Source organism: Ambystoma mexicanum, chromosome 8 (genome assembly GCF_040938575.1).
Source record: "Ambystoma mexicanum isolate Mex_15411 chromosome 8, UKY_AmexF1_1, whole genome shotgun sequence".
NCBI classification, from domain to species: domain Eukaryota; kingdom Metazoa; phylum Chordata; class Amphibia; order Caudata; family Ambystomatidae; genus Ambystoma; species Ambystoma mexicanum.
The window spans coordinates 581,037,409-581,056,759 of NC_090929.1; the positions used below are offsets into that span (position 1 = coordinate 581,037,409).

The 19,351-nt window shown below is 40.7% G+C and overlaps 1 protein-coding gene across 8 annotated transcripts in view; it reads left to right on the top strand.

Moving 5' to 3' along the window:
• The window catches only part of KCNAB2 (potassium voltage-gated channel subfamily A regulatory beta subunit 2), a 1,347,681-nt gene extending 1,329,480 nt beyond the window's left edge, over positions 1-18,201 (top strand). For all 8 annotated transcript variants that reach the window (XM_069610272.1, XM_069610273.1, XM_069610271.1 and 5 more), the window contains one exon: positions 10,663-18,201. In XM_069610272.1, coding sequence (XP_069466373.1) covers positions 10,663-10,752 — 90 coding nt within the window. In that variant the 3' untranslated portion in view covers positions 10,753-18,201. The remainder of the gene's footprint in view (positions 1-10,662) is intronic.
• Positions 18,202-19,351: the final 1,150 nt, after the last annotated feature.

The following is a 19,351-nucleotide window of genomic DNA, read 5'->3' on the forward strand; positions in this document are numbered from 1 at the left end:
TTGCTCGCGGGAATTTCCTCCAAAAGGAGCCTTAGGAGACGACGCGTTCGTGGTGGAGTGGTCATTCCCGCTGCTGTACACGTTTCCTCCAGTCCCCGTCATCCCGCAAGTGCTGCGGAGGTTACGGAAGTTCGGTTCCCGGATGATCCTCATTGCTCCAGCGTGGGCTCGGAGGACGTGGTACCCGGACCTTCTCGACTTATCCATCTGCCCTCCGCGTCGTCTTCCCTACCAAGACGATCTGCTCTCACGGGAGGGGGGTCAGGTTCTCCATCCAGAGGTCAGATCCCTCAACCTTCCCGCTTGGCTTCTGAAAGGTTGAGGTATAGGGATTGAGACCTCCCTGAAGACGTGATGGAGGTGTTGCTTTCGGCCCGAAGGCCAGCGACAAAGTCTCTGTACCGTTGGCGTAAGTTCTGCGACTGGTGCAGAGTTCTGAATGTGGATCCTTTTGCATGTGACATCCCCATGGTTCTGTCCTTTTTACTTTCTTTGGCCCACAGGGGCTTGCAAGTGGGTACCATTAAAGGTTAACTGGCGGCGCTGTCCATCTTTAAGCGCTTTTCTGAAGAGTGTTCTTACTTTAAAATCCCTTTAATTTCACAGTTTCTGAAAGGGCTCACTAATGTATTCCCTCTGTCACCTTTCCTGGTGCCCGGTTGGGATTTGAACCTTGTTCTTAAGTTTCTTATGGGTGCTCCGTTTGAGCCTTTACATTCTTGCCCTTTGAGGCGGTTAACTCTGAAAACTGTGTTTTTAGTTGCGGTTACTTCCGCTCGCAGAGTGAGTGAGTTACAGGCACTTTCAGTTAAGCCACCCTTCACTGTATTTCACAAGGACAGGGTTGTCCTTGGAGTTCGTCCTTCTTTTCTTCCGAAGGTAGTGACGGAATTTCATTTGGCCCAGAAGGTTGTTCTTCCGGCATTCTATCCTCCTCTGCATCCTGGTAAGGAAGAGGAGAGGCTCCATAGGCTTGATCCTAGGAGAGCTTTAAGCTTTTATGTTTCACGCATGTCCCGGGTCAGAGTGGACGATGAACTCTTTATTGGTTACGCTGGAAAGCGTTTGGGGCAAGCTGTGACGAAACAGACTTTGTCTCGCTGGATTATTTTGGCCATCTTGGAGTGCTACCGCTTGGCGGGTAAGGACCCACCGGCTGGCTTGCGGGCCCATTCTACCAGGGGTATGGCTGCGTCTACTGCCCTGCAGAGGGGTGTTCCTATTCACAACATCTGTGATGCAGCCACCTGGGCTTCAGTACATACATTTGTACATCACTATTCCCTCGATTCCATCCGAGCACAGGATCTGGCCTTTGGCAAGGCGGTCCTTCGCTCTGCTGTTTGATTGGCTATTCTAAATTTTGATTCTAAATTCTTTCCCTCCTCCTTGCTCTGGTACCTCTTTGGGAGTCTGTCATAGATATGGAATACGTCGGAGGACCCAATCCCCTCGAAGAACAAGTTACTTTCTTACCTGGTAACGTTCTTTCGATGGGATGGTCCGACGACGTATTCCATATCGCTCCCGCCCTGCCTTCCCCGCTGCAGAATTTCTTTTGCGATTGCAGCTTACGTACCGCAAGGCTTTGTGTCTGACTGGCAGTTGACTAGTGTCACACGTTCTGGGGGAAAAAACTACAACTGAGGCTACGGGCGTCGTGCAGCCTACTTATCACATCAGATGACGTCGGACGTCGGAGGAGGCCCTCGACGACGGCGCATCGACGTCATCGACGCAGGACGCAGACGCCGAAAAAAGTTTCCGAAGCAGCACAGCTGTGGTGATTACATGTCATAGATATGGAATACGTCGTCGGACCATCCCATCGAAAGAACGTTACCAGGTAAGAAAGTAACTTGTTCTTTAATCATCTGCTGTCTGTTTTTGTGCTGAATAGTCGGTCTTGGTTGTCATAGTGCACCGCCTTTTGATGGGTGGCAGTTTCAATGAAAAATGTTGCTTTTAAGTTTGTTCTTTCCTTTTGTAATGAAAGATAGGCCTTTCGATATCCAATCATTGGCCATTCACATAGCTTTTCCTTTCGTTATTTGCAGAAACCCACACAGCATCCCTTAATAAGCCCATTTTCAGTGTGAAGGTTTTGGTATGCTGGCAGATCATTTTTCCAGTGAGCCTTTCAGTTATGTTTGTTTGGGCCTTGGATTAAACCCCACAGAAGAATGAAATTGATTCCTACTCAGGAAGTATGAATAGAGAAATTCAAATGGGTTTTGATTTTAAAATGTAAATACATTAAAGGGTACATTTAAAATGGTTTTTCTTTCTATTAAAAATGGAAGAGAAGGTTGAAGGGAAGGAAACCCTTTCAATGGGCAGTTTTTTTAATCGAATTTCAAAGTCTCCACCTCCAGCCGCTATTTTGTATCCCTGGGTAATTATTGTACTTCATGACATTAAATTACAAAAAATAAATGTCCAAAAATCCGTCATTTTTGATTCCTTTGCCAAATCTGTGAAATCTGGTTAAAAAAGCCAATCGATTTCAGGAGGCTTGATTTGGCTTTAACTTGTGGAAAGAAATACCTAACCCTTTTTAGTTTTGATATTAGGTAAGGTAACGCTGAAAGTGAACGCCTATAAACCGAAACTATTGTCATGGAAAATGAAGACAGGAGGGAGGTGGCATGTGAAGAGGGACACACAGCCTGTGGCTGTTGTGTGGTTATTGACCCACCCATTGACTGTCCGTAGCCCTGCTATCCTCTATGGCTGTTTCCACCCCTACCTGTAACTTCCCCGACCAATACACATCCCTTTGTGGTGTCTTTGAGCTAATTCTGTGCTTTCTGATCAGCTTCTTAAAGGTAATAGCCCAATTGCTGCTGAAAAACTACTGCTAATATAATGCAATTGTTCTAACAAAGTATACCTTCAGCTCAGTCACTAGATTTACAATTCACAGATGTAGTTTTCCAAATGTAAAAAAGGGAGAAAAAAACCTACAAGTCCCCAAACTCTCAGAAAGCAACAAGACTGGATGGCATTCTCACACATGGCAAGGGAGAACTTGAGCTATGCAGGATTTCAGTGCAAGCATTGTTCTCATTCTTGTTGGTTTGGTACAAGAGTCAAAAAATGCTTCAGACCAATTTTAAAACGCACTTCATCAGAGTCGTGTTTTGCAGAACTATCTGTCCGGAGCTATCGCGGGTCCCCATGCATGTATGAGTTGGGCATCCTGTCCGTTCTTTTTTTTTGGACTGTAGCATTTGTACTTTGGATTTTCGAATTTTAAATTCAGTACTAAAAGTTCCAGAATGCAAAGAAAAATACCAAGACTGGATGACCTCCTAAGGCATTGCATGGGTAACCTTTCAATATTTGTTTTCATGTTTCACTGAAGCTAATTTTGAACTTCCCAAACCAGAGTCTCTTCAGCTCCAATGAGAAGAAAAGATTTGCTGACCAAATCTAGGGTGGATTCCCTAAAAAGGAATGTGTGGAAAATTATTTATTAAATATGGTGTACACAGTTATTTTTATTAAGTACATCACAGAAGTATGCCAGCTTTTGCAGCAGTTTCATAGTTTTCAGGAATTCCCTTCTCAAAGATAGAATCTCACCAGACTCACATAGTTACTTTGTTCAAGGGAGTGAGTGGGAAATAAAATGTAAGTCTCACCTAAGATTTTGGTTTAAGGTATTTTTTTGTATAAATTTGCCATCAAATATACAGGTAAAAACATTTGGGGCCTCATTTACCACCTCATTTGGTGGTAAATTGCTAGAAAATCTACTAATTTACCACCATTTATCATCATTTATCGGTACCACCACTTGGTCCCATGGCATTACGAGTAGTGGTATGGCGGTGCAAATCCTCATTTTTGGAGTCCGTAGGACTCAATGTGGATTTTTGTTGGCTTTATTGTGAGCAGTAATTCTGCATGTTAAATGCGCCTTATAGTTATGTTATGTTGATTTGTACTGTGCACCGCTACCACCCAGGGACACTGCATGATTTACCTCTAGCGTCATGCTGGCGGTAAATCCTCCATTTCCAGATAAAACTCTCAATACAGAGGTGCGATAAAAACAAAAGTAATTTTAGTTACTGCCAACAAAAGTGTTGCTAACAGTATTGCAGCCACATTTGTACAGCACCTCCGAACTTAAAATGAGGTTTATTGTTTGGAGGGGTGATGGTATTGTACTAAAATGGAGGGTGAGGTTGGGGCCTCTCCCAGAGGGATTCAAAATCAACTTTCAACTTTGGCATCCCTGCTACATGTGAATGTACATGTGGCTGCCATTTCTTCTGCACAGGGCAAAATGGAAAAAGCCTTTTAGAGGTCGCCCTTCAAATTGGGTGCTGATACAATAGGAGTGTGGCTTGAGCAATAATATGTCACTGCCTTCTTCTGGACGGTGTCACAGAAAAATCTTTGACACAGGTGGTAGAAGTGCAACTTGCAAATTCCAATCCTGACTACCGCAAGTAGAATCATTTAGATTTCTGCCAGTGCCTCATTCCAGGTAAGAACCCCAATGATCTTAAGCTCATCACACTCAACCGAAGTGCAATGTCGCCCCACTACTCAAAAACGTACAGATCAAAACAATGTGCATCATTAGCCTCCTTACCCTTTAACCCAAACTTCCATCCCTGGTCTAAAAGTAAAAGCTCCAAGAATACCTTTTCCATTTCTAATTTCCCTCCATATAGAACTGCCTTGTCATACAGAACCATAGAAAGTGATTTTCCATGTAATCTGCAGCAAACATCAAAGGACTCCATTTCCCACAAACACCCAAGAACAGGGACGAGGAGGAAGAAGGGAATGATGCAGAGCACATGGTGCCTCAAGCTAAATGAGTGTGCTAGTTATTTTCAGAATGCACCTATGCACAAGACATTTAAAGATCGAAAACAAATTGTAGGAGGCTGCTGTTTGGGAGAAGTCGTTCCTCTCTGAAGCCTTTGGTCCCTGGAAGCATGGACCGTTGTAGCTGAGCCAATGGGGCTCACCAGCAAGGAGGTAGAGGAACGTTGCGTGAGCAGGTGCCACAGACACGCCAGGGGACCAGAAGGAAGGCAGACATGCTGAAGCAAAGCCACAAAAGGACCGGGAAAATGTAGAAGCAATCCAGAGTAGCAGGCTGGAAAGCTTTGCCGTGTAATCACGAATTGGACCTTAAGAAAAATGGCTTGCAAAAAAGGCCCCTGCATACATCAACAACATGGTCACCCCCAATAAAACTACTAGAACACTAAGATCCAACAACAACGCTCACCTCATGATACCACGCTTCAAATGCTCTAGAGCAGGGAGAAGCATTTTCTCGGTAATGGCCCCTCAACTCTGGAACTCACTCCCACTTCACGCTAAAACGGAGCCCTCACACCAGTGCTTCAAGAAGACACTCAAAACATGGCTATTTAATAATTTCGAGCATGATGCCACCCCTCTGCCCCCCACTCTGCGGGCTACCAAGGACAGAAAATAACAGGCAGCCCCTTGAATACCACTCACTACCACACCCACTAGTACTGAATGCCAGAACACTTTTGTACGGCCACCAGCCCTATGATGCAGGTCCATGAAATGTACAGTGATTTATCATACCTAAAGCTCCTTGATGTAATACTGTGAAATGTACTGTGATTTACTCTTTATATAAGTAAGATGTCTGTAACTACGCCGTGATACCTCTGAGTTTGGCCGTACAATAAATGCAATAAATAAATATATGACGCCACACAGAGCCGGTGAGTCAACCCAAGCAAAATGGGGCCCCGGGGCATTGGTCGCTGCGCCAAACACAATTTGTAAACTTTAAAGCCAGAGACATTAAGGAGATTGTTTGCAAACCAAGAAGGCATATTAAAAATGCAGACTCCAGCCATATAGGAGTGTATGAAATGAAGATATGGGGGGGGGGGACCAGCGCAAATGTTTAAACAACCATGTATACAAAACCAACCAAGAAATATACAATTGTGGAAGTAAAAGAGGAATTGTTAGCTATGAATACAAGAAGTCCTGGCAGGCGAGTGAACCAGGCAATCAGATGTGCATAAGACTTCCCGGCAGGGAAGTATACCAGGCAGTTGCACATCTACAGGAAGTCTGAAGGCAGGACTGTGTTTGTTGAACAAAAGAAGAAACCATTTGAAAGGAGGAACTACAATGCTAAATTGCTTTGTAACTAACCGGATTATTGTGAGCCAAGAAAGACACCAAGAACTGTTAAACCAAGAATCATTGGCATAGTGTTGAATCCAGGAGAAGGGAATCGCCCTCTGGATTTTTCGTAGGGAATGGGCTCGTCCAACCCGAAACTGAGAACGTCAAAGCAGTCAAAGACGATCTAATACCCAAGACAAAGAAAGAAAGCCTTTTGGGTTAAGTGGGATATTACAGACGTTTAATTCCTGGTTTCTCATCCATCTTCTCTTACTGATAAACTAAAAAATGTAGAACCGCTAAAAGTAAAATGGCGAAGATGATAAATTGTGTTTTGATGAGTTCAATCATATTTTGTGTGGTGAACCTGTGTGGAAAGTGGCAGATTTCAACAGGGAATTCATTACGAGCGAGCGAGGGAGGATCATCTGGACAGGGGGTCCCTGGGGACCATGGGAGGCATGCCCTCGGGCGAGACATGGTATTTCTCACGTTCCAATACACCCCTACCCGACATCCCCTCAGTTCTCATGGAACATTGTCAGCAGAGTTCCATCAGACCCCAGTTCCTTTCTGTAAGAAAAAGGAGACGACCAGGGAAATTAAAACCATCTATAAAATCGCAAGAACCCAATAGAAAATCCATTCACCCACCACAATACATTTACCCCCTTCATCTTGATGAAAACCATAATTCATTTTTCCATGGTACCACGGAAATACTACAACTCCTACAATCCCTACTTTCACTCTAGAAGTCCAACTACTGGGACGAAGAAGAGGCAGGTCGGAGTCATGAGGATTGCCCATGGGAATCAATGGGCAATGGATTCCTATGGTCAGTCTCCATATTGTCCCGATAATGAGGTCAGGCAGGGAGGGGCAACTACTCAAACCTAACTCCAATTAACTCTTTCAAAGAGTATAAAAGGTCAGACACCCTGGCACACAGAGCGAGGCTGGAAGCAAGAAGGAATAGGGCTGAAGGAACTGCTGAAATTGCAGAAGTGGAACGCAGGAAGCCAGGGGGCTTTAAAAGCTGCGGGAGGCTACTAAAAAGCCAGACGAAAGACCCACATTCCCCAAGGGCAGCTGCTAACCTTAAGCGAAAAGCGCCCTGCTGGGAAGCCTTGATGAGAGGTCTGCTTCCCTTCCGCCAACAGATGTAATTAAGAAGGTCCAATAAATTGCTGAAGCTGAAAAGCCTTGAAAGTGAGGAATCGGCAACACAACCGGTGAGTTATCTGAGAAGGAAGAAAGGCCTGTTGTGTTACGCGTTGTATGAAAGGAGAATTCTTAAAGTGACAGCAGAACAATGTATCAGTGGTCATGCTGTTTTGATGATGGCACAGTCGAATGCCTCAGGACATGTATTGTTGAACTGTCGAAATTGCGGAACTGTACGAATGTGATAGATTTAAAAGTTCCTAATAACTGGAAGTAACATTCAAAGCCCTAAAGGTGAAGGGATCAATGAACTGTGATATTGCTGGGGACCCTTGTGCCCAATCGAGGGACGAGGGATGCTTGCAAGTCAAGTGTGAAACAAATTTAGGGAAAGCTTGCGCCGATCGAGGGGAGCTTATAAAGGAAAAGTATAAACTATAAATAAGGTCTGCGCACAGCTGAGGGAAACCTGAACTGTTTAAAGATAGAGAGGCTCCAACCCGACGAAGGGGAGTCTGAAAGTGAACTGTATTTTGAGAATTGTGCAAAACTACCAGTACCAGCCAGCATAGCAAGAAATTAAGAGAACCGAACTGTCGAGGTGGTCAGGCATAGTGGGAAGTCACATATATTCTGTATCGAAAGTCTTCGACGCCAAGAAAGGGAAGGGAAAAAACCTCAAGTAGATCGTAACTGAAACTGTGTTTATTGTTTAAGTTGTTTTCAGAGTCAAAAACGTACTCAGAGGGGGATGGGGGAGAGAAGCCAAGTGAAATGAGGAAGACTGAGCTTTGGTATATGCTTTTGAACTTAGAAGAAACCTGATTTTGAGAAATTGGAAAATCCGTTGAACTGACCGAACAAGCCAGAGTGTGTCTTGCTACAGGAAGCTGTGTTGACCTAGTTCTGATGTCAACCCAAGCAAAGTGGGGAGCCCGGGGCATTTCGACGACAGCGCTAAACACAATTTGTAAACTTTAAAGCCACAGAAACAGAGATGTTAAGGAGATTGTTTGCAAACCAAGAAGGTATATTGCAAATGCAAACCCCAGCCATATCTGATTGTATGGAATGCAGATATGGGGGAAACCCAGAATAAATGTTGAAGCAACCAGATATTCAAAACCAAGGAAAAGACAACTGTTACCTATTTATTTTACTGTTCATTTATAACACCCTTAATACCAGCGGGTGGTTTCTAAGCGCAGGGTCGGGATTCGAACCTGTGTTGCACCATGTTGTCTTGCTTCCAAGACGAACGCATTGACCCTGAGCTATCCTTCCTCCCCTCTGAGCGCGAGATCAGGATCAATAGTAGCAGTACTCGTAGGGGAGTTTACCAGGCAGTTGCAAATCTACAGGAAGTCCCAAGAAAGGGCTGTGATTGTTGAGCAAAAGAAGGAACATTTTGAAAGAAGGAACTACAAGGCTATGTAGCTTTGTAACTAACAGGATTGTTGTGGGTCAAGAAAGACACAAAGAACTATTGAACCAAGAATTGTTGGCATAGTGTTAAAGAATCCAGGAAAAGGGAATCACCTTCTGAAACCAAGGTTCTTTTACCTTGGAGAACTTTTATGTTGGAGCTGTTCCATCTTTCCTTTATAGACTCTTTTTGCAATCACCAGATTAAAGACATTTCCCTTTTCACCTTATAATTTGGTTTGTAGTGTGAGAGTCCGGATAGAACGTTTGGACACAAGGACAGTTTTGATTTTGACATCCAGAAATGGACAGATCCTCAGTTTTTGGTTTTAGGCAGGGAAATTCCTCGTAACCATTTCTGGCTTCTCGCAGTTGGCTCTCTGAGCTTTAGTGCAAGAGAAACTATTACCCATGACCACCTGATTGGTGTACTATTGGAGAGCAATATTGTTGTGGATTTACTTTCTGGGTGAATCTATGTATCAATGTTTATTACCCCTGTGTGTAAAATAAACCTGCTTTGTGACACCATGGGTATTCAACCCTTGAATCAGGCCATAGATCACAGTGACTAAAAAACATGTACACAAAGCACTTCTTTATCTTCAGTACAAAGTATTAAGAATAATAATTTTAGGGAGGAAGTGCTGTTGCATCCTGCAAAAACCCTTTGTTTGCACTATACTTGTCGCCGACCTTGCTGAGAGCTCTCAGAGATGGGGACTCCCATCAGTGATTCTGATGGGGACTGAGGTGTCCTGGTGCTGCGCCTTGTGATCTGGGGATGCACGGGCAGGTTTATGGTCTTTTCATTGAAAATAATCAATGGAATTCACGTATATTTGTGAAAATCTTTCTACATACACACTTGTGTACACCAGTCCCCTCTCGTGTGATCCCCTTCACCCGACCCTGTTGTGGTCTACACTAGAGCGTTATCAGCACTTTAATTGTGATGCACTTTATTCTTATTACAAAGTCCCAATATGCATTATGGGTTAATATAGATTTAATATGTTATTTTATTCATTTGTGAACAATAATAACATTTTTAAAAAAACTTTTATTCAAAAAACTTTTTGGGTTGCTTTTTGATTTGGTTGCGCTTCTCTGGGCACTGTTCCATTGAAGTCTGTTGCATTCATTTGAATTTAGTTCCGCTTGGCATGACCACTGTTTGACAATTAAGAGTCCTGGCAGGAGTGTTTCTTTTTCCATTCAGCTCGTTTTGTTTTATTTATAATCGGTATACTGTCATTCAGGGAGGGGAACCAGTACTTGAGTTGTAATCCTCTCCATAGTTGGCACCAGAGTCCATCCCTCCTGGTCTTTTGAAGTCTTCTTGCCCACTTTGCCTTTTTAATTGAAATTTTGAAAAGTCATGTTTAGTCTTAACCCTTCGCGTACAGCTTTAGTTGCCAAGAGATGGTACAAGTGGCATTTCTAATTTTACTGGGTCCCCCACTATTGATTGTATTATATTAAAGAGAGTTTTAAAAATGTCCTTTCCTGGGAATTCTGTTCAGAAGATGATAAATTCTAGGTATTAATCCTAAATTGTGTAATATTTATTTCACATTTATATTGCATACACTAAAACAGATGATCGCATTATTGCAGATTTAACTGCTATTTTGTCCTTTTAGTTTTTGAACTGAAAGCCTTACTATTCAGTCTGGAAAGTGGACCATGGTTTTAGGGCCACCTTTTTCTGGACCTTGCTTTTTGCCTGCTGGTACTTGTAGTTCTGCTTTTTCTGTTATAAGAATGGGCCCACAAGTGCAAGCATGTAACCTGTGGTTGGCGGCTGTGGTCTCAGTCTCTGTAAATGTGTAGCCATTGATATGTAAAATGTATTTTCGACACCCACACCAAAACCAGGCCCTCTGAACTGATATATTTGTTTATTTTCGACAGGTTCTTCCAAAATTGTCGTCTTCTATCGTACACGAGATTGATAGCATTTTGGGCAATAAACCATACAGCAAAAAGGACTACAGATCCTAAACTGGAATGTGCTGAGCCTGGACTTTTGCAGTTCCACTCTATCCTCCTGTTTGGCCGCTTAAGCTTTATCGAAGCAAAGTGACGAGCACGGTTTGCAGCGAAGAGACCTGTCCGGATATTGCTGCAGGATCGTTTCTATTGTTACTGCAAGATAACATGCTTACTGTTATAACATTTCTTTGGAATGCAAAAAGCAAAGATGGCACTAGGTGGCACTAGTTAGACAAAAAGTTGAATGCTTAATATGGGGCTCCATTAACCCTTTGCTTTCTGTTACATACATTCCAATTAGGTTCTAATGTAACTGCCAACAATCCTGGTGCATTCAGTTGTCTTTATGGATTGTCTTCCCATTGTAGACCCTGTAAACATCAAGTCTGCACAGTGCATGCTCCCTTGCTCTGCATCACCTTTTATGCATTTGCTTGCTGTACATGGAGCATGGAGTAACTGCGTTCTTTTCTGAGTCGAGTACGCGGGGCAAGGTTGATAAATTACTGATTTTTCTTGAGGGTTATGTTTGTTTCGTGAGTGCTGTACATGATAAAATGCCCCATTAATAATGAAGGGCCCAACTAACTTTATGTTTCAGCGCTCAGTGGCCCAATGCTTTGTAATGTTGCAATCTTTGTTTGCCTTTTACCGCCTTACCACATTCATATGGGTGTTGGTCAATGTGTGAGTGTGTACTGTATATAATGTGGTATGCAGACACTCGGATATATGTAGGAGTCTGAGTATGCACGCACATATTTGCACAATGTCAAGCATTGTGCTCCATGTTACAGTAGCAAAGTGTACAAAAATGTGATGTTACTCGGAAAAATAAGCATACATTGAAATCTCATGTGAAGTAGGGACAGGGGTTATTATGTAACTCATGTTTGTGAAATCTCTTTGTAACTAAAGAAAGAAATGCAATAACCAAATGTTAGTTGCTCTACAGGGTAGGTTCAGAAAGATTAACAAGGTCAAAGATCTGGGCATGTTAACCTACAGTTGCAGTGGGGTAGTATGCATGATGCACTGCTAACCTGAAGGTTTCAAGGTGTTCAGTTACAGCATTGCCTCACAGAATCAAATTGTTTTGTCGCAATGCACTTTTTTGACTTAACCAAGCCACTGGCAACTGCAAGGAGATCAGAGTGCATCCCAAGAACAGTGTCTACCTTAACCGGATGAAGATTTTCACAAAATGCGTCATTTCATTTGTATGGACAGGTGCAACGATATCTTTAGTGCCTAATCTTCACTTCAAATAAGTACACGGTTGTGTGTGACTATGTTGAAGTTGCTTTCGTTTTAATGTTGACGTGCCCTGAGGGCAAGTGGAAACAATTGTACTTTGAAAATGAATGTCATGCTAGGACTTCACAACTTTTATTTTTCACATTAGCTTTTGTTTTCTTGATTAATGTGGTGTGCACACAAACACGTGCAAAGGTGCCCGATGCAACCCCATTTATCCTTTTGTGCAGGCACATTGTTATTGAGCAAGACACAATTCCTAACGATTGAAACATATACATTGGCAGCATGTGAACAGACTGCTCAGTTCAGAAGAGCTAGTGTCCCTTTGTGTCAAACTTCTATGTACATAAGGCCATCTACATAGGACTGGAGTCTCCTAAAATAGCTCCTTGTTTGAAGCGTTTCAGGCTTCACCTCACTTATGCGGTACATCTAGTAAAAATGTGGAAAATTCCAAAATGCATTTTGGTATTTTCACAGAGGAGAAGGATCACATAGGATGTGGCCATAAGCACATGCAACAACTAAAGCGAATATCTGAAAATGTGTGTAAATTACATTTATTTTTTGGTTGCGTATTTACCGCTTGTCGTCCCCATCAGGCTGTAATCGGAGCCTGATAAACAGCTTGATGTATTTTTGAAGCAGAAATATTATCTGAGAACTGATACCGACTATTATTAAATTTATATCCTCGCCTATTTTTATAACTATGTGATGCACTTGAAGAGGACATTTCTTGCTGAAATTCCTGTCCAACCTTCTTATACAAAACTAAATGTTTAAGATGTTATGTTACTAATGCTAAAATGTGTAGGTAATTGACTGTTTGAGGGCAGGTGTCCTACATATTCGTCAGGACAATGTTGGTTAATATGAGCAGAAAGTCAAATCATGTTCAATTCCTTGCCACAGATTTTTTTCTTTCTACTTTTTTTAGAATTTCCAAGTAGAATTCTAGCACATTATGATAAAAACCAAAGTACCTGATTTGGGATTGTTTGCAAAATTAGGGTAGATTGTCAAGCTTCTGATGCCATGCATTATACCAATTTAAGGGGTGTACTAAATTATTAATTGCAGGAGCCTTAAAAATTGCATTGGTCTTTCACTGGTGAGATCCAGGACAGTGGGAAAATTATTAATAATTTCTCTCGCCTAGATATGTAATATGTTGAACTGGTCAGCATCATTCATACACTACTGCAAGCGTGGATGCTTTCCGTGCTGGTTTTTGAAAGGTCTCTTGGGGTGTGATGGTTTTAGGGAGAAATATTCTTTGACGATCACTTTGATTTATGTTGGGTATGTTAAATTATACATAATCTATTTTTAAACCTATCCTTAAAACTGTTGTAAATCCAATTTGAAGCTAAGTCTTTGAAGACCTATTCATTTTGACCATTCAAAGTGTGCTGATTAGGTTACATATTTGTAATGATTCTTTAATGCTTTTAATTTGGCCTTGAGAGGCAAAAAGGTATTAAATGAATGTTCGTTGCCTCCAATTTTTCTTGGTTCTTCTTACAAGAAGTGTTGAAGTACCTTGAAATGCAGCCTGGACATCTCATCTAAAGGGTTGTCTTTATTTGTGAAACATTCCAACTTTGCACTTCTAAAGATAATTTTAAACATATTTACTTTTTTCATAATGTTCCTTTAATAATTCTTGCTATCAACATTTTTGTTTTGGGGGAATTGGATTAGAAATGTCAGAAATAATTTTACTTGAAAAGAAAGTAAGGTTTCTGTGAATAAAAGCAATCCAGTAGACTTTTCAGACAAACTGAAATAATTACAATAATGGTATTGTATTACAAATGGCATCATGCTGTTTTTTGTTTTACTCAAAGTACTAGACCATGTTATACCTTCACGCACAAGGTAAACGTTACCTTGATTTTGAATACTTGAATTGATTAACATATTTGTTGACTATATTCTTTGATGTATTTTAAGCACCTTTTTTAAGTCACTTGAAAACGCAATGAAATTAAAAGAATAGTTAGGTTTAAGTTAATGGGGCAAGGCTTGTGACAGAGCAGCAGAAAAGGCTAGAAAGATTTGAGGAGTGACCTGATTAGATACCTAGTATTCGAAGTGCAATCACTGTGTATCATTACCTAGTGTAAATATAGTAGAAAATGTGGTAATGAAGGCTGATAATCATACTCGAGGAATGTGAAGCATGTTTCTATATGCCAAGAACATGTACAACTAAAGATTTTAAATAACCAGATCTACCTGATCTATGCATGATTATTTTTCTATTCGGGAGCTGCATGTGTATGCTGCTCAGCGATGTAAATATAGCCAACAATACTGAAGCATTCCAAATAGATTATTCCTGCTTGTGAGGACTTTAAATTGTAGCGACCAATACATTGTTCTAAAGAGGATTTCCAACTGTTTCCTTTTGTGATGACAATATAGATCACCTTGATTTGTGATGTTCGTTTTTCCTACTGTACTGTATAGACATGCATTTCCTATTCACATAAGACTCAGGCACCGTACACGTATAAGTCATTGTAGACTGTATATCTGGTTTCTTTTTTAAGGTTTAGCAGCTTTTCGTAGACAATTCTTGCAGCTGAAATAAGTTACTGTACAATAAAAGCAATTAACTGAGATTGTGATGAAAATAAGTTCTAGAAAATTAAAAACCCTCCCATGGTGGTAGAATTTACACATGGAGCTATAGATCTTGACTTAATCTTCAAAACTATACTTTTCAATGAACCTGGAAAGTATCAGTCAAACAAGCACCATAGGAAAATGTAAAATAAATAATTTGAATGCTTTGCCTTTGAGCTACATTTAGTGCACAGGCAATCCATATTAGTGAAATTGGCCATTAGTATTGTATCTCCAAGAATCACTTCATATAGTTCAGAATCTAGACAGTGGTTCAGCTCAGTAGGTTCTCCTGCAGTTCATTTCTATATCGGAAAAGTGAAAATGACAGAACAAGTCCAATGTTTATTATTCTACAACACAGAGGCAGAGTTTTTCAGTGTATGTACCAAAAATAGGAATTTCTTTTAGTCAATGTTGTTTAAAAAGGCCCATGCTATTTTACATTGATATGGAATGTCTTTTTCTAAAAGGGGTGTTCTATCAACAACTGAAAGAAACACTGCATATGGGGTATGAACATTTGGGACAACCCTTCAATTAGAACATATGTGGGGACTAGTTTTAGAACATTGCACAGTCAACCAAACATTGGTAAATTAGTAGTTGGAAAGAAAATCTACTCATTTGTAAATTAGTAGTTAGAAAGAAAACCTACTAATTTCCCTCTATTCCTGTAACTGGAAGAAACATGCAGGCAAGTGGTGGGAATCCTAGTCTGGTAAGAAATGTATGTTTTCTTCAACGGGGTCAAGATCTGGGCAGACTCTCACTTCGAATGTTAACCTTAAAAGGTGCTGGACAAATGTAATTATAGCAAAGTTATAGAATCCAAAATCAATTTAGGCAGAGTTGTGCACTATGAATGTTATAAATAGGATTGGGATTATGCCTCTTTGAAAATCTGTGCTTGTTTGTGCCACTATAATGAAGGCATCTATTGGTGTTGATGCTAATTATTGCTCATTTATGCTGTTTCATAACAATAAACGAACCACCTCATGCCAGTTGAGAGCTAGCAGCTGTAGGGGAACATAGATTTAAATGCATAGAATCAGAAAAGGCGAAAGAATGTGTATCCAGTGAAAGTACACTCCATTCCAGTAAGCATTTGCGTATGTCCCAAGAGGTGGCATGCCACATTTCTATGCGGGTGCTGAGACACTGCTGCAGATATGTTACTCTGGACAACATTTACAATTTGTTCACATGGTGCCGTGTATGTGCATAAATAGTAGGAGATTTAAATGTTTATGAAAAATGTACAGTTTCAAAAGCCAGGCATTGGGTACTTGAATGAACGCTCACATGAGAGTTGAGCTCAGGAAGGTAGGAAAAACACATTATCGTCAATGGAATTGGAGATGTCCTTTGCCCCAAATAAGTCTGATGGTGAAGCTAGGCATAATGTAGAATGCCAGAAAACATAACGTTGTGAGCAAATCCTTTCAGTGACATGTGTAATTGGTGTTCAGCCATCACAATATTATTTTATTGTCATGATCCATGAAAAGGCAGTTTTAAAGCTTTTTTTAAAAAAATTGGTGCACTGCTTGTTTTCATTTGACTAGTTAGTGGTTGAGCATTTGCTGTTTGACTCACAAAGCATCCAGCTCTTGGCTTGTGGTCTTTAAAGATGAAACCGCTAAGAATATAAGGAAAAGAAGATTAGGAAACATAACTGTTCATGCCATTTTGCATTTGATAAAGTTTTCACAGTAGCCATTGAAATCCACCAAAGAATAGAACACTGATCATACATCAGAATATTGGAACAAATTCAGTAAAACAGAGTGTGAGGTGCCTGAAGTATTCTAGAAAAATATAAATCAACCAGATGCAGAAGACATATCTCAGAAGACATATCTCGAGTGACTTAAAACGTACCATGACAAATATCCATTGACCGTTAATCTAAAATATGAAGTGTGCTCACCTGGCCTTAATAAAAGGGTGTTAACACCAATCCTCGGCAAAGTCTCGTTCTATTTTTATTGGGATATTTGAACATCAGATATATACTATTGTTCAGGCTATGGCTTGCTTCTGTGTCCTCAAGGTAGATTTTCGATACTATCGGGTATACGTTGTTTAAACATCCGTACAGTTTTGGCCCCTTATCACTTATGTATCTGAAAACGAATCATGTGCACCAGTGTTCCCTACATTTCAAAGATTTTGTAAACGAGCATAGATTAATCCAGTACCTAAACATCAAAGATTATGCAACTCTTTTTCCTAAAACACTTTGTCTAGGACACATCCATGATCCTAATTACATTTTTAATTGTAATGAAGAACCTGTATGTAAGTGTATATGTACAACTATTTTCAAACTCAGTAATTGGTCCTGTTACAGTATGCATCCTCACCCAAAACATGTTTCTTAATTGTTCATACCCCATTATATTTGAAACCAGTCTGCTTGCCTTAGTTTTCAGTATATTGGATGGCTAGTTCCATGATTGACATGATGTAAAATTGAGTATGAGGTTTTCATAATGTATTAAAATGGAACAGACAAAGAAGATTGCTGGTTGAATTGTTGACTTGGTAATAGTGGGCAATATGAAAACATAGGAAATCGGTGAACTACGTATCAATGACCAAGTATAAAACTTTTTCTAAGTTTGGCAGCACTGCAACATTTCAACTTTGAGGTCTGCTGTGTTATGTTAATGAGTTGAGAGTTCTCCGACAGTTTTCTCCTTGCAGAAAATGGTTGGACTTTCCAAAAAATCCATACAAAATGTAATCAACCACATTTACTGAACAGCAACAGGGGAAGTAAACTGCATGTCAACCAATTTAATAACTTATGAGTATTATGCCACAGAAGAAAATGATTAGGGCCTTAATGTCCTGCAAAGGATTATGAATGGTATGGACCGCGTATGACTAATAAGGACCTCAAAGGATCTTGGAAAATAGTGCATTTTAACACAAAAGGAAACACACCCCAAATGGAAATATAATTAACAAAATACATGCTCTCACCATACAGCAGACTTATAATGGTGGTCTGCTACCTTAACTGTGCAGCATTTGCACTTTCAGACGTTGTTACGGGTCTGCAAGGTAATACCAAAGACAGCCGTGCGCTGTCAAGACCACCTTTGACATTGATCATAATTTAACATATGATTTTGGTGCTTGTGTTTTAAAAATGTTGATTTTGTTTTCCAGACCTTTTTTCTTTTAACATATCTGTAAATTATGGATTTATTGTGAGCAGGTTATACACTGAAGGTTTGGGGTTTATAGCAGTTATTTCTATTATTTTTCAATGTACAGCAAAACTGCTTAAAGAATAACTGTACAAAAGGTAGTTACATTGTCACTCTGTATTTGTTCAGTGGCAACAAAGGCATTTTTACTGTCATATGTTGTTTAATGTGTGTAAATGAAAATGTTTTTTGTACGGCTGACTCTTAAGTGAACTATTTAATTTACAGTCTTCAAGTGGTGAATTAACTGTGATACTGAATGTCAATCCAGAGATAATAAAAGCTTCTGTGTTTATGGACAAACAAAATAAACTGCAAGCCTCATTTGCCTTAATGCTATGACTTTTCTTTTTATCGGATGTAGCCATTCTGGTCTACCATGGTTTGAATCTTATGTGGACCCCTTGACTTTAACACGTTATCCAGTCGTCCCATGCCCTCTTTTGCACAGTGGTCCATACAGTGCATCCCCGGTCACAGTTGTCAGCCATCCCCCATGTAACTGTAGATTGGTGGAGACTGTTGGGGACACGGCAGACTCTGAGGCCAGGTTAAAAGGGTCTCAAGGTGCTCAGGCCTTTATTGCCAAGACAGCCATGTTCCAGGCCGTCCTCTGCTATGTTGTCTGCCTCGTACGATGCCTCTTTCTCGGATAATTGATAGCTCCTCATCTGCATGTTTGACAGCCAATCGGGAGGTAAGTGAGGCTACACTGTCTCAAGGTGGTATTGTGTGTAGATCTAGCCAGAGGCACTTGGAGTTTTAGTGAAGTGTTGTGGTGCAATAAAGATTGGTGTGACTCATAGATGTTGTCGACTCTGACTTTAATAGCAGATGGAGTTTAGCTGAAACTGAAGAGCAACCATAAAGTGAGGCGCGTATCAATTGTGAGGGTGGCCCGCTATTCAGCCTCTAAGGAAGCTGCAATACAAACAGCACAAAAAATACGTACCGTTCACGCAGTATGTATACTCCTGGACACACTTCAGGGGGCTTGTGTTTTAAAGTTTTCATTTACATGTCCGTAAGGGTGCCTTTTGGAGCGTGACATTTTGTAGACACTAAAGGATAGGCAGATGCATCTAGAGGTCTTAAAAAGTTGGTTGAAAAGTGCAGGTCAAACCATCATGAGCATCTGTAATAGTTAGTGATGCACTGGTTTGCAAGCTTCGTATTGCATTCCATTAGTGCCTGAAGACATTCAAACTGTGACTGGGACACATCTATAGTACAGATGCATGGATTTCTAGCTGAGACCCATGTATATTCCATGCATGTTTTTGTGGTACTCTTGCCTGAGCGTAATGCACTCGGGATCAGTACAGAGCCCTGAATCGAGGAATCTAAAACTGACACCTTCGCTCGAAAGACAACAGTTGAGTACAAATGTTCATGCCTGAAAAATAAAGTGGGAAATTGTCAGTTAAAGTTGATTAAGCTTCTTGATGACTATTGAATACATCCTTGTGAAGAACAGCTGTGTC